General features: G+C 37.7%; 1 protein-coding gene across 1 annotated transcript; it reads left to right on the top strand.

The window, feature by feature from the left end:
• The first annotated feature begins 816 nt into the window (after positions 1 to 816).
• lman1 (lectin, mannose-binding, 1) lies at positions 817 to 14551 on the top strand. Its single transcript, XM_077543118.1, has 13 exons — positions 817 to 1128; positions 2396 to 2550; positions 4170 to 4277; positions 4667 to 4728; positions 7037 to 7136; positions 7219 to 7342; positions 7723 to 7781; positions 7933 to 8065; positions 8430 to 8617; positions 9706 to 9782; positions 13679 to 13841; positions 13916 to 14040; positions 14117 to 14551. Exons 1-13 carry the CDS (start codon positions 858 to 860, stop codon positions 14151 to 14153), a joined length of 1602 nt encoding a protein of 533 aa, XP_077399244.1. The 5' UTR covers positions 817 to 857; the 3' UTR covers positions 14154 to 14551.
• Positions 14552 to 15733: the final 1182 nt, after the last annotated feature.

Raw genomic sequence — 15733 nt, 5'->3', positions numbered from 1 at the left:
GCATGTTCTCCCCGTGCTTGCGTGGGTACTCCGGTTTCCTCCCACATTCCAAAGACATGCATAGCAGGTTAATTGAACGCTCCAAATTGTCCATAGGTGTGATTATGAGTGTGGGTGGTTGTTCGTCTCTGTGTGCCCTGCGATTGGCTGGCAACCAGTTCAGGGTGTGCCCCGCCTACTGCCCGAAGCCAGCTGGGATAGGCTCCAGCACCCCCGCAACCCTTGTGAGGACAAGCGGTTAAGAAAATGTATATATATATATATATATATATACAGTATATATATATATATATATATATATATATTAGGGGTGTTGATTTGAAAATTGATTCAGCAATATATCGCAATATTACAGTGCGCAATTCTCGAATCGATTCAATATGTGGCCGAATCGAGTTTTGAACATCAATTTTTTTTAATGGGAATATTCAACAAAACGTCTTACTTAGGGTTAGGATTTACACATTATGCTTGGAAGAATGTTATATTAATGGAACATTAAGCTTTAATATTTTATTTCGGTGCTGTTCAAATATGTAACAGACTGCAACCTGAATTTTCCGATTAATATATTTTCATACAAATCTTTCAGTGTACATGTACAAGTTTACTGATTAATATTGTTCCTGTGTACATGTCACCTTGTCCTCTGCCCTATGATGTATTGACATTGCTACTGTACTGTAGCGGTAAAGTCAACCAACGTGTGTCGTGTCAAATCCCCGGAGGCCCCACTGCAGCATGAGTGTGTGAGCGAGAGCAACGGACCAATGAGAAAGCGCCCTGTTGGCCTCCAGGCATCCCGTCATGCTCGTGTACTGCCGCACTCAGCGCTACGTCAGCACTGACACGAAAACATGGCGGTCCCCGAAGGAGCAACACAGCGGCGTTGGCGGCGGGCTCCCACCTGGGCTGCGGGGAGGCTGTTCGTCGCTCTTGTCGCGGGGCTGCTGTGTCACACCTGCGTGGTCCAAGTGACGGCCGACGACCACACGGAGGACGCCGTCGCGAAAACGCCCGACCCGGCGGACGCGGCGCCGCACCGCCGCTTCGAGTACAAGTACAGTTTTAAGGGGCCCCATCTGGTCCAGGCTGATGACACTATCCCTTTCTGGATACACATGGGAAGTAAGTCCACATGTCAACGTGTACTTTCCCGGCGTGCAAAAACCACAATGGCTTGTAACGGCCCCCAGCTAGCGGCGCTAGTCTCAACATGCATCTTTGACATAACTGTCAATGGCGGCGAATGAGTTAAAAGTACGACGACTTACAACTTTTAATTGTACTCTCCATAATTTGCGTCACTTGTAACATTAGCCTTTGGATAGGTGCATCAGATAACTGATACTGTGCAGCACCCATTCATCAAGTACTGATAAGGCGCAGCCTAATGAAAGGGCAACAGTGTTTTATTGATGTACTTGTGTAAGTATCCATTTAAGGCAATTGAGCAGAGATTCCCATTTGCAATGTCGACCTGGCTGCAGACAATCAAGTAAAACAAGTCAACATAAAAGCAAAACAGACACATAAAACAAACACATTGTACAATATGATGTACACAGACCAGCCACTAAATAAAATGAACACAAAAGTAGGCCAAGGACTACAACTATGGAAGCTTAATTGACAATTCAGTCAACATGGCGGTCATGCTGCATTCGAGGACAAGAGAAAGTTGGGAAGTTGAGTTTTTCCGTCTTCAAACCAGGAAGTGTGCACAGGAATAAAGCCCCTTTGGACTTGGAGAACCCAACTTGCAAAGTAGGGGGGTAGAAGGACCCCGACATCACCGACTGGTTTCAATGTGACATCAATCAACAATGGGGGTATATACCACGGAGGAGGCGGGACTTCCGTAAGTCACACACCAACGCTATTTCCTGATGCTGGAAAAAGCGTAGGTGTGTGGCATACAGAAGTGGAAAGTCCGTGGCATCCACCCCATAGAAACACAGACTATGCAAATTTATAGGCACCATATTTATTGTTTATTTGAAAATCACTACTGGTAGCTGAATCTCATTTATTTGCAACCTTCTTCATCACCAATGATGGCATGTTAGTACAGTGTAAACTTGATTTAGTTAGCACTGTGCTAAGCTAACCTCCATGCTTTCCATTACATTTGAGGGGACTTGTTCCCCTGCCAACATGGCCGCCACATCGGTGCACTTTTAGCCCCCTCTAGCCTACTGTAAGTCACGAAAAGACTTGAACAGCTACTTTAAAAGTTGCGTTTTGAGTTGATTGGAGACTATTATGGTTGTTTGAAAGGTTTGCGTTTTGAAATACCGTGTCTGATAAAGATAAAGATGCAAGTTCTTGAGTAATTTTATGACATGTCATGCAACGCTATGAGAGGTGCGCTAAAGTTATCTCTCTATGGTAGACGCCATCCCCAGTGCCGACCAGGTGCGAATCGTGCCATCCCTCAAGAGTCAGCGGGGGGCTGTGTGGTCCAAAAACATGGCAGCTTTCAAACATTGGGAGGCCGAGGTGACTTTCCGGGTGTCCGGAAGAGGGCGAACGGGAGCCGACGGCTTGGTAAGAAAATGCTAATAAAAAGCTAACAGGAGGCATTTGTTTACCTTTAGAGTAACTGGATCTTGTGTTGTCTTACTTAGCAATGTTGACTGCTTCTTTGTATTTTAACCCACTGGGCCTTTATGCTGCCCATTTGTTTCCCAAAGGTTAGGATTTCCAATTTCAGCTTTTTAACTCTTTGACTGCCAAAAACGTTAAATAACGTTTAGTAAAATCCTATGGTGGAGTGCCAAAGACGTTAAAAGATGTTTGTTTCAAAACAGAGGTGAAACTAACCATTTTCTATTGTTGATTACTCAAAAACGGAATAAGGTAGAAACAAACTTCAGTCAAAATGCTTAAATCGGCTGGCACCCACGCCATCCCTTTTCTGAAAACGTCTGGCAGTCAAAGAGTTAAATATCAATAATATACTCTTTTCGGGCACTGTTATTTGACAGATTCAAAAATTCATTTGAACTATTTCTATTAGTTTAACATTTTTTTCCACTTTTGTTAACAAGAGTATGAAAACCTAGAAAAAAAAAATACATTTAGAACAGATATAAAATTTGTGATTAACCATGAGCTAACTAGTAAAGTCATGTGATTAATTATGAAACATTTTAATTGGCTGACGCCCCTAATTTTTATTAATCTTTTTTTTCTTCTTAAAAAAAGAGTAATTTTAATTATTATTATTATTAATCTTTTTTTTTTTAAAGAAAAGTTTATTAAAAATGAGGGGCATCAGGCGATAACATTTTTAAATACTGATTAATCGCATGACTTTACTAGTTAACTCACGATTAATCACAAATTTGATATCTGTTCTAAATGTACAATAATTCCCCTCCCCCCCCTAGGTTTTTATACTCTTGTTAACAAAAGTGGGAATTTTTTTTAAACTAATAGAAATAGTTCAAATGAATTTTTACCATCTGCACATTGTGCAAATAGGCATTTGAAGGGTTAAAAAAATGAAAGGACACTTACACCAAGAACTGATTTTAGTCAAAAATTATATGCAGTAAAAGAAAAAGATTAAAGATTAAAATGGCCACAGACAAGCTACAAGGGTTGTAAAATTGAACAAGGCCCGAGGAGAGTTTTAGTTTAGAAGTCGCCTAAGCTAATTCCGGAAAGGACTACGCACTCATGAACGTGGAGCATTAGCTTAAATGAATGAGAACACGTCTGTGCTGCCGATGACGCCATTGAACGTGGTGGAATGGCGTTTAGCTGGCGGCATAAGATGATGTGCAAGTGGATGCAGGCGTGGCAAGTCGTTATAGCCTCGAGCTAGCAGCTTCCCATTCAATGTTTGCCTTACAGGTTGTGTGAGAATAAGTCTTCCCTTAGATGGCAACAAGCAAAGAGTGTAGCATGTTTGTTATCGGCAATTATTGTCATTTGTTGGATGGCTTGTTGAGCAATTTCAGATATTCTAAAAATAGATATTTAGGTTGAAATTATGTTTGTATAATTCCTTGAGATCTCAACATGGGCCGTATTTCTTGAACTGGTACGAAATTCTGCCATTATATTATTTTATTGTTGTATTCCAATCACAAAAACATGACTGTTGCATTTATTTTAGCCAAATGCTGAAACTCAAATTTGGCATTTTGCACCGACAGGCAATCTGGTTCACTGCAACCCAAGGCCAACAGGGGCCCGTGTACGGCGCATCTGACAAGTGGAATGGAGTCGGCATTTTCTTCGACTCCTTCGACAATGACGGAAAGGTCGGTTCAAAAATTCATTTCTGATAACTTTCTTAAGTTGTTGACATTAGCAAGCTGTGGATAATACTTGGAGAAGCAAATTATTAGACTTATAAAGAAGGACAATTTGAATTAATAGTCAATTTTACTGATGTAGGTCCCAAAAACTGAAAATTGTCGAATGCCGACCATACAAAATAACACATTATCCCACGCATTATAGAGTTCACAAAAAAAATCAAAATTTTCCTATTGCCATTATCTTGGTTTGATTTATTTGTCGAAGGTGATTATTTACGTTGTTTGCCTGCTTTTGACAAACAAATGGTCATGCTTATCTCCATCATATTTAGGTAAGAGATTTGTGCGTGTCTTTTTTTCCACATGAGCATGTTTTGTGTTCCCTCCAGAAAAATAACCCGGTTGTCATCGTGGTGGGAAACAACGGCAAATTTTCTTATGACCACAAACGGTAAGTAAGTAAAAACACTTCGGTTGCTCTGACATCGCCACCTCACATTTGAGCAACTTAAAAAGAAGATTAAGAAATATGATTATATTTGCTTGAAAGTAAATAATCCCCTATCTTTCCCTAATCTCCTGCAGACTAGTGAAAGCTTGAAATCACTTTTTTTTCCTTTTTTTTTTTTTACACCGTTGCACAGTTTGTCTTGGAATGGGCAGTGTTTACGCGAGCAGTGTTTTTCATGTTTTAATCAATGTGGAGTCAGTTGTACAGGAAAAACAACAACAATGCATTCATTGTTATCAAGTTCCATTCTGCGGCGGCGACGATTTACTTTCTAATATGATAATGCGTATTGTTCCTCAAAAATAAGGTTTATCGGACAGATGGTGCTATTTTTCCGTTTGACTTTGTCAATCATTATTTATTGTCTATGCTTTGTGTGCAAGACCATTTCAACAACATTTCTCCTATTCCGCCACAAAGTAGTTAGCGATATTTTGCCAACACTACTCTTTGGTAATAAATCATTTCATCAGAATATATCTTTACATGAACACAATAATTGGAACAAATTGGACTGGAATGTGCAAGATGATTTCCCTCGTGAATTTACATAACAGCAACCACGATATTTTACTTGTATTAATATGGTTTGGTGGTTACATGTTAACTGATATTGTTGAAAAACATCTAATACAGCAAACTTCTTACTGTTTCTTAAATGAAAATTCTTGGCCAAAACCGAAAATGAGGAAACCAAGACGGAAAACCTAATCAGCCAAAATAATTAGATTACAGTGGTACCTTGGCTCACGAACTTAATTGGTTCCCTCAGAGAGTATGTGAGCCGAAAAGTTCGTCTTCCAAACAAGTATTTCCCATAGGGAACCATTGAAATGAGAATAATCCGTTCCCAGGTCCCCATAAAATACAATTTTCTACTAAAAAAGCCTTAAAACTACACACAATATACCTTATTTTATGTATAATAAATGTGCTATTGTATTGTAATTAAAGAAATACACTGTACTGTATAATAAAGTGTTTTTATTTGCAAAACTTGCAACTTGCCTTTGTGATGGTACAGTAGTTGAAGGCTTGATGGAATGGAGTGGGAGGAGGAGGGAGGGAGGGAGTTACTGTTTGGAAGGAGAGTCCTCCGGTGTGGCTTCTCTTCTTTGCTTCTTAGGAGACTCTTTATCCTTGTTGCTGACTAAAAACCTCTTAATTGACACCTGTTGCTTTCTGAGTTGTAAGGTCTTATGAAACTGAGGCATCACATTATCATTCATCATGTTGATGATTCTCATAGCCACAGTCTTTTCTGAATGGTACTGTTCGACAAAATCCTGCACATCACTCCGCTTTGCTAACATGGTCTTGATGCTCTCACTTGATGCTGACAAACGCGCACCTCGTTCGTGTTTGTCGATGATCTCCTTCTTCTGCTCGACCGTAATTTTCTTCAATGTCTTCTTAGGCTTAACACTAGCCTTTTGTGGGGTCTTTTTCGGTCCCATGGTAGCAAAAGTACACTCCAACAGTACTCCAAAATGTCTACCGAACACAAACCACGTCCGCACTCAAACAAAGGGGGCGACGAACTGGGACGCCGTGAGCGTGCGTCAGCTTCTCGTGATTTCTCGTGTCGCGAGATTTGGTTCGTCCGCCGAAAACTAGTTCGTCAGCCGAGACAAAATGCTCGCGAATTTAATGTTCGTGAGGCGAAAAGTTCGTGAGCTGAAGCGTTCGTGAGCCGAGGTACCACTGTACCTTAAAGGAAAAACTAAAAAAATCCTCGGCTGGATCTATTTCTGCACATTGTCAACATTTTCTCAGTTGGTTCCTTTCAACTCTATGGCCAGGAATTTTGGGGTCATTATTACCTATTTGTGTTATTTAGGGTAGTTACGCTAGCTGATAGCTATTGATTGGAATTGGTAAAAGCTTTGTTTGTGTTGGAGCATTTAACTGTTTATGTAACATGGATGTGGTTGGATAGATTTGTGATTATGTACATGGTGTTGATGCTTTACGATCCTCCCCTCCTTTTTTTTTAGGTGATTAAATTTCCACCCTCTTGCGAATAATGAAATCCTCATAATTGACACCCGTTGTATTTTATTTGAATATAGTTTTAAACCAAAAAATATTTAAAAAAAAAAAACACACACACAAAAAAACAATGATGTACATTCAATTTGTTTTCCGTGAAAAAATGTGTAAAAATATCTGCCAATATGTGTGAATCCACCGCATATTCAATATAATATCCATATATAATTACTGATGCTGTAAATTGTGTTGGCAGTGACGGCATAACGCAAGCCTTGGGCACGTGCTTGCGAGACTTCCGCAACAAACCGTATCCCGTCAGAGCCAAAGTGAGCTACTACAAAAATACGCTGACGGTACGTGACGATTCACTTTTGGTCCCGGGGCCGGTCTGTCGGTGTCTGCTATAACCTCAACCGTCTGGTGCTTGCCTGGCAGGTCATGATCAACAATGGATTCACTCCCGATAAAGAAGACTTTGAGTTCTGCGCCAAGGTGGAAAACATGATCATTCCCGCCGAGGGCTACTTCGGAGTCTCGGCCGCGACTGGCGGAGTAGCAGGTATTTTATGGTGACAGACGGGTTTCAAATAAGGCTTGAATGTCAGGGTTTATGCTTTCAAATGAGGGTTTTCGTTAGGCTTTTAAAACGCAGGTGTTTTCAATCCAATTAGGGGTTCAATCTTAGGGTAAAGTTACAGTTAAGCCCTTTTCACACTGCACTCGCTCAGTCCGATGGAGCCACGCGGCATCGCAAAATTACCAGTTTCCAGCATGCCCATATTTGGAAGTGCTGACTTAGCAGCCTACCAGGAAGTAAAAACTGAGATTTTGTCGCTGGTTAGACCGCACTTTATTTTCGTTGCAAAAGAAAGCCCTCACCATTTTAATAAAAAAAATCCTGATTTGTTGTTCTTTTTCTTTGTATTCTCACCATACCAGATGACCATGACGTCTTGTCTTTCTTGGTATTCCAACTCACGGAACCGGGCCAGACGCCGGTAAGTTCCATTTGCTGGAAATCCTTTTCCAAATCACACTGCGTGTGTGCAAACACACTACAAGCCTCTTTTGAATTCACTCCAGCTTTTTATTCTTTTTTTCTTTTCTTTTCTTTCTTTCTTTTTTGTGTCTATTGTGGCCCTCTTGAAGCCCCGGCCAGAAGCGGAGATTCCTAAAGAAGACAAGGACAAGTACCAGGAGGAATTCCACAACTTCCAGCAAGAGCTTGACAAAAAGAAAGAGGAGTTCCAGAAAGAGCACCCCGACGTCCAAGGAGAGCCAAGTTAGTGTTGTGGAAGTACATTCGCATCAAATATTTTCCCATAATAATAGAGTCCTCATAACATATTGCTTTATTATTATTATTATTATTATGGATTTATTATCGCAAAATGTTACTTCTTTTTTTTTTTTTTTACATACGGATTTTTATAAGTTTATTCCAATGTTGTTGTTATTTAAAGGACATACTTTGATCATTTTCTTTAAATCCATTGGTCATTGTTTTTTTGCATTGTTGTTATGATTCTCTTGTTAAATTACAACTTTATTTTTTGATTTTTTTTTTTTAAATTACTTCTATCCATTGTTGGATTTGAGATCATTTATGATTAGTTTGTTGTTTGATTATCCCCCCCCCCCAACAGTTGACGAGTTGTACGAGAGTGTGAACGATCGAGAGATCCGTCAGGTGTTTGAAGGTCAGAACCGCATCCACCTGGAGATCAAGCAGATCAACCGGCAGCTGGCCATGATTCTGGACGAGCAGCGCCGTTACGTGACCATCGTCACAGATGAGATCTCCAAGAGGGGATCTAATACTGGCTCGGGACAGGTGCGTTGCAATATGACAAGCTCAAATTGGAATACATTTTCTAAATTGTATGAAATAGAAAAAAAAAATTTTTCTCATAATTTGTTGTCATTCACATTCATCATATTACGACGATTCTCATGACTAACTAATTTATCTCTTAACATCGCAGCTTTATTTGTACACCTTTTTTCTCTTAATTTTATCATTTTAATCTTGTCACTATTACTATATTTTCGTGACTTAACGATAACATTATTAAAATTTTACAACATTTTTCTTGTAACTTGGAACCATTTTTATTGAATATTATGACTTAATACTCATCGCACTATATTCTTCAAACGTTCCCATTTCGATATCACACCTTTTTTTCTCGTAAAATTATAACTGTAATATTGCAACTTTCATCTTTTTCTTCCCCCCATAAACTGAATTTTTAATAAATAAATAAATGTTTATTTGTTTTTTTAGCTTTTTTTTTTTTTTTTACCCTCAAGTGACCAATTTTTCTGTGACAAACTGAGGACTTTTTTTTTTTTTTTTTTAGAACATCTAAACTTTTCTTGTAAAATTAGGACTTAATTTTTGTAAAACTGACTTTTTTTTGTCAGGATATCTTAAAAAAAAAAAAACTGCACAAGACGGAATTTTTTTATTTATTTGATGAAATTAGGACTTTTTCTTGTAACGTTTCTTGTAACTTTTTCCTCATTACATATGAATACATTCTTGTTACTTTACAACTTTGCTCTTGATAATTCTTGTGGGAAAATGATGACTAAATTCTAGTAAAATTGAGACTTTTTCTCAATATGTGTTCACGTTACAACTTTCTTCTTGCCAATTGATAGCCCTGTCAAGTTACAACTTCATTTTCGTAACATTGTGACTTTTGGGGGGTAAAATGTCGGCAGTATTTTTGTTCACTTTTTTTTTTGTCAGTATTTGAATTTAAATAATAATATTCTAACTTTCAATTTCCAGCTCTGCCTCGCAAGCGTGTTATCTACACTGAAATCCCATTTTTAAACAATTGAAACAAAGTTGCTCCTAGAATATTATTTTTCCAATGTTAGCCCCTCCTACCATCCTGTTGTTTATTTTAGCTGGACGTGGCGAACCAGCAGCTGGGCACAATTGCATCCTCCCAACAAGATCTGCTTAGAAACCTCAACGAGTTTAGGTGAGTTGCTTTTGTTTTTTAACATCCGCTGAAGAGCAAAACAAAAGGAAAATCCCGGCAGTTAAAGCCCTGAAATCATATTTAATCTCAGGCTGTGCACATCTCAGGTGTCTGCCTGCCTGCCCTGGTAATCCCGTGATCATGCTTTCATGACATACATGAGAAAGTAAGTCTGTTTTTAAAAGTATATGTACAAGGCATGATACGTGCGGTAATACCCACCCGCTCATAATCTTCTTAAACTTGAGGGGGTCTTATACTACAAAAAACAACCCCCCAAAAAGTCATTTCCCTGCATTAGAGTGAAAGCTTGCCTGATTTAAAAAAAAACAAAAAAAACTTATATGGATAATATATGCTACATTACATTGTGAGATTTTCTACACATAAAAAGCTGTGGTTGGTCACACCCTTTAAAATTAACTATTTAGGGACGAAAGAAAGGAAGAAAAAAGGGTCATAAATAACCCAATTATGGGTCAAAAAGGGACAGACCGTTAACTGGGTCATTATGACCCTTTTTTGGGGTGCACAAACCAAATAAAAATGTTTTTTTTTTTTTTAAATGGGGTAAAATTGAATCAACTTTTTTTTTCATGAAACAACCCAAAATATTTTTTTTTCTGTTATAATTGGGTCAAATTGACCCAATTTTTCTTTCTGCACAAAACCACCCAAAAGATTTGGGCAAAAGATTTTGTTAAAATTTAGACAAATTGACCCAACTTTTTTTTTTTTTTTTTTTGCACCAAACAACTCCAAAAATTATTTGTTAAAATTGTGTCAAATTGACCCAACTTTTTCAATTGCATGACCCCCCCACCCCCATTTTTTTTATTGGGTTACAGTTTTGACCCAATTTTAGCACACAGAAAAATTGAAAAAAATCTATGGATTTGTTTCATGAAAAGAAAAAAAAACTTTGTGGTCAATTTGACCCAAGTAGCTGTTGCTCCCTTTTTGAACCTTAAGTGGGTTATTTACCTAACCCAACTATTTTCAGGGTGTATTACTCATTTTCTCGAAAAACAAAACATTATTCCTATCACATTTTCCTTCTTTTTTTTTTTTTTACAATTTCACAGATATATACACTTTTAATTTCTTCCCCCTTTATTTGTCACAATCTGGTCATGTCTTTTCAGCGTGGCCCTAATACTCTTCCGTGAAGGGGAGCTGTTTTAATGATTAAATAATGTCTTCTTTTTTTTGTGTCAGTCACTGTTTGATTGCATCTTAATTTGAACATGCCATCTGCATGACAAATTAATCAGAACGATATTAAGATTTCACTTTATGTAACGTTAATCTGTCATGTATCATAAAAGAAGCAAGCTGTCCACGTGGCCTAAATCCCGTGTGCATACATGAATTTTTAAAATTATTATTATTATTATTATTGTTATCCCATAACTCTCAAATTGGAGATGTCGCCCTAATGATCGCGCCGATCATTTGATTAACGGGCAGTAAAAGGCCAGTCCGGCTTGGAAGGCGCTAACTGATTTAGGGCTTGTCGCAGGATTTGAAAATGGTCATAAATGGGTCAGTAGATGAAGATTAGAAGCCGGCTTTATTATTAAACGCTCACTTACTTTCTCAAGGGAGATTTTTTTTTTTTATATATATGAAAACAAATGAGATTTTGTTGATTCGCAAAGAAAAGGCCATGTCTTAGCGGCGTATCAGATTAGGCGTCTTTAAATACATCTGTCATACACGGCTGCAACACGGTCTGCGCTGCAGGACTTCATTTCATTTGTCCACATTTTTTTTCCTCCTCCGTCTTAATCGTCTTAGACGTGTTTTAAGATGATAAGAGAAAGTTACTGCTTACTCCCTGGCTCCAATCAACTGGAAAAAATGTCCTTTTCTTCTCATTTATTGTATGACCAAGGCGACCCAATGCAAATGCAGGATTAAAAAACCCTTTTCTTTTTTTTTCTATTTAAATAAAGTACAAGGAAACAGTTAAGTAAATAACATAAAATAGTATTAATGTATTAGTATGTATATACAGTACTATAATATACAGTGCTGTGAAAAAGTATGTTTGCCTTCTTCTTGTGTGAAAACGTACTTTTCCCCTAAACCGAATGACTGGCAACAGCAAAAACTGAAATCAATCAGTCCTCCACATCTTTCACAAGTCATAATCTTACGAGAATACAACATTACAGTCATATTTTAATATTCACATAACCTCACGTTATATTATTACAACTACTACTACTAAAAAGAATATAACTACAGTAATTTCTGGACTATAAGGCGCACCTGACTACAAGCCGCACCAGTTAAATTTGGGGAATACTCGAGTTTGTTACACATATAAGCCGCACCCAACTGTAAGCCGCAGGTGTTTTAATGTTACCGCACTGAATTCACGCTAATTTCTATTCCGCAAATTAGTCTCGCTCTCGTTCTGTCTCTCCTAATGTATTTGGGCTCAATTGGTTTGTTTTGCTCTGCCTGACGTTCTTGCGCTTCCTTTGTAGTGCGCCCCCTTGTGATCTGATTGATAAGCCGCACCTTTGTATTAGCCGCAGGGTCGAATGCAAGTGAAAAAAGTAGCGGTTTATAGTCCAGAAATTACTGTACGCAGTTTTGTCGCAACTTTTTTCTGGTGGTATAACTTTTTTCTTTTTTTTTTTTTTTTACTGGTAGCGCAATAACTTTTTACTGGTAGTATAACAATTTTTTTTTTAGTACGGCAACTTTTTTTCCCCATTGTAATACACATTAACAAATGCTGACAAAATTGTTCCAACATGCTAATTCCGTCTGCTAGCATGGCAGCTAGTGGTTTTCTTAACCCATTCAGCCCTTGTAATCTGATGTTGGAACATGTTTTTATAAGAGATTAATTTGGCAATCATGACCTGTTTTATCAGATGGTAATTTTCTGGTTTTCAAACTTTGGCTATACACATCCTCTGGTGAATAGGGATTAAAAGATTAGACAGGAGACCATTTGTATCATTTTTTCCCATCTTTAAAATAAAAAATATATAAAGGGTGACACCCACTGTGCGTCGTGTTTGCCAACATGAAAATCTGGCTTGTAAAGTATTTCAGTTTGCTTTTTTGAGCGGCCTTAAATCTCCACAGGAACACCTTTTCTACCAATCCCCATGTCTTAATAAATAATATGGATATGAATGAATTTTTATTGGAGTACCCCCTTCATTATTATAACTTTGACATTGTTTTTGGTAATATTATGATTGTCTATACTTCATAATAATTCATCATTTTCTCAAAAAGCATGACATTCTTGAACCCTTTTTTTTCATGCAATATTTTTTTTTTATGGCCCTAAAACTAAAACATTTCTACTTTTGTCCTAGTAATTGCGTTTATCTTCGTATCATATATGAATTTACTCATGTGAATCATTACATTACTAGTGTACGTCAATCGTTAATGCCAAATGAAATCTCACCTATGGCGCCACATTCACTAGCATTGCAACTATTATCATAACTAACTAAAAAAAAAAATTCTGGTAATAATGCATCCTTTTTCTCGAAAAAATACAATTTTGTGGTAACATTGTGGTTTTTGTTACATTATAATTTTATTTTGAGTGTCTTTTGCTTCCATATATGTAATCTTGTAATGGACTTTTCTTGCAATAGTACAACTTTTATCTTTTGTAATAGTAATAAAATGTTTACTGTAATATTGAGACTTTTTCAAAAAATTGTTTTTTTTTTTTATGCATGTTATTGTCGCAACATTAGAACTATTCTTGTAAAGCGCTTCTTTGTCTTGCAAAATAAAAAAAAACGGAATATTATACAGTACACTTATTTTGACTTGACCGTCATGTTTGCTAACCTTCATTTTTTTCATATTTAAAAAATAAATATATATATAAATTATCTCTGCAGGAATGCCTTCTACGAGTCTCTGAAGCAGATAGGCTCGGTCCAGCATCATCAGCAGGGCGGCGGCGTGCCCGCATATGAGAGCATTCAGCATTTCAATGACATCAAGGAGCACCTGCACACAGTCAGACGCGACTTGGAGCACCTGGTACAACGTGGCGCTCAGGTCAGAATGCAAAGTTAGCATTAACGTCGTAGCGTTATTTGCCTTCTGCATACTAATATGAGGACTCTCTGCAGAATCCTGGTGAGAAGGTCCAAAAGTGCCCTGAGCTTCCCCCCGTGACTTCCTGTTTGTCCACAGTCCATTTTGTCATCTTCATCGTGGCCCAGTCGGTTCTATTCTTGTGTTATATCATGTACAAGTAAGTTGTTCATATTTATTTATTTTCTAAATTATGATTAAATGAATTTCTAATTTGTGATTTTTCTTTACGGCAGAAGCCAGCAAGAAGCGGCAGCCAAGAAATTCTTTTGATGCAAAAACCCAAAAATTTAATTTCACAAATATGTAAATGAGGTCATGTCAATTTTTTTTTTCCCCTTTTTTTTTCCCCTCCCAAATTTTCTAAGTTATTGTACCTGGAAGGAAAATATGATTTATGTACAAGAATTTAGTTTTAATAAATTGTTTCCAGATTCTTAATTTGGTGCTGTTTACAACAAGTGACGCGCAAAACTTAATCCTGACAGTATTTTTGCCTGGTCGCATCTTTTTGGATTTTTGTTTAAAATAAAGAAAAGAGGAAAAGCTCTGCCTTAGTTGTTCCCGGGCACGTTGCTGACAACAAACCTGTGTCTTTTTTTTTCTTTTTCTTTTTTTTTTTTAAATATGTAATTTTGTATGAATAAAGCTGAAAACTTGTCTGACTCGGACACGTCTGCTTTAGAAATGATGACCATTGAAGACTAAATAATCTGCAAATGTTAGTACAAATGCAATCATCATCTTTCACAATTGTGACATATGTGGAAAGCTTAAGTGTAATTTGTCTCGAGACAGAACCCAGGATGCACATTAGTGGTAATGTTGCCACAGAGAAAGATGGAAAATATCTACCCCTTAATAATTCTAACTAATCCTAAATTTAAGTAAAACCAAACCCATACCCAACTCTAACCCTAATACAAAACCTTTACCTGAACCATAACCACAATACGCCTAACCCATACCACCCCTTTACTAACCCAACACATTCCCTTCCATTTTCCCATAGCAATTATTTGCCCTCATTCCCAACTCAAAGCCAAACACCCCCCACCCCACCCCACCCCCAACCCCCCTACTACTATCCCAACACACATTTTTTAAAACTCTTTTTCTTATAAACTTTGCTTATTCCAGACCACAATTGACCCCTCCAGGAAATAAAGATGAAGTAATAAAATATTACAATTACGACCTAACCCTTAGCTAAAACCCTAACTAGTGTGGGCTAACAACTCCATTTTTTTTTTTAAATCATCTGCATTAAATTTAGGGTTACTGTGACATTGTTTGTCACCAAATTTTGAAGGCAATAGTCCATACACCCATCAAATCAATACTTTGTGGAAGATAATAAATGCGTGGATTAGGGGTGTCCAAATCTGGTCCCCGAGGACCACAATCTTAGCATGTTTTCTGTGTTCACCTCCTCCCAACACACTTGATTCAAATGATCAGATTATTGTCAAACTACTGCTGAGCTAGCTGATGAGCTGATCATTTGAGTCAGGTGTGCTGGAACTCCACACCTGATTCAAATGATTAGATCGTCATCAAGCTTCTACAGATCTTCATCATTTGAATCAGGTGTGTTGGAGGAGGTAAGCTATTGCTGAGCTTGCTGATAAACTCATCATTTGGATCAAGTGTGCTGGAACTCTACACCTGATTCAAAGGATCAGATCGTTACCTTCTGCAGATCTTTAAAAATCTTCATCATTTGAATCAGGTGTGCTGGAGGAGGTAAGCTGCTGATGAGCTGATCATTTGAGTCAGGTGTGCTGGAACTCCAGACCTGATTCAAATTATCAGATCGTTATCAAGCTTCTACAGATCGTTAACAATCTTCA

Source organism: Vanacampus margaritifer, chromosome 14, assembly GCF_051991255.1.
Source record: "Vanacampus margaritifer isolate UIUO_Vmar chromosome 14, RoL_Vmar_1.0, whole genome shotgun sequence".
NCBI classification, from domain to species: Eukaryota; Metazoa; Chordata; class Actinopteri; order Syngnathiformes; family Syngnathidae; genus Vanacampus; species Vanacampus margaritifer.
This window is presented reverse-complemented; position numbering and strand designations above follow the sequence as displayed.

Bases quoted from the DNA above. Each gene is read 5' to 3' on its own strand.
- lman1 (XM_077543118.1), top strand. From the start codon at position 858: ATGGCGGTCCCCGAAGGAGCAACACAGCGGCGTTGGCGGCGGGCTCCC. The intron at 2,551-4,169 runs GTAAGAAAATGC...TTGCACCGACAG, and splicing joins GAACGGGAGCCGACGGCTTG to GCAATCTGGTTCACTGCAAC. The intron at 8,618-9,705 runs GTGCGTTGCAAT...TGTTTATTTTAG, and splicing joins CTAATACTGGCTCGGGACAG to CTGGACGTGGCGAACCAGCA.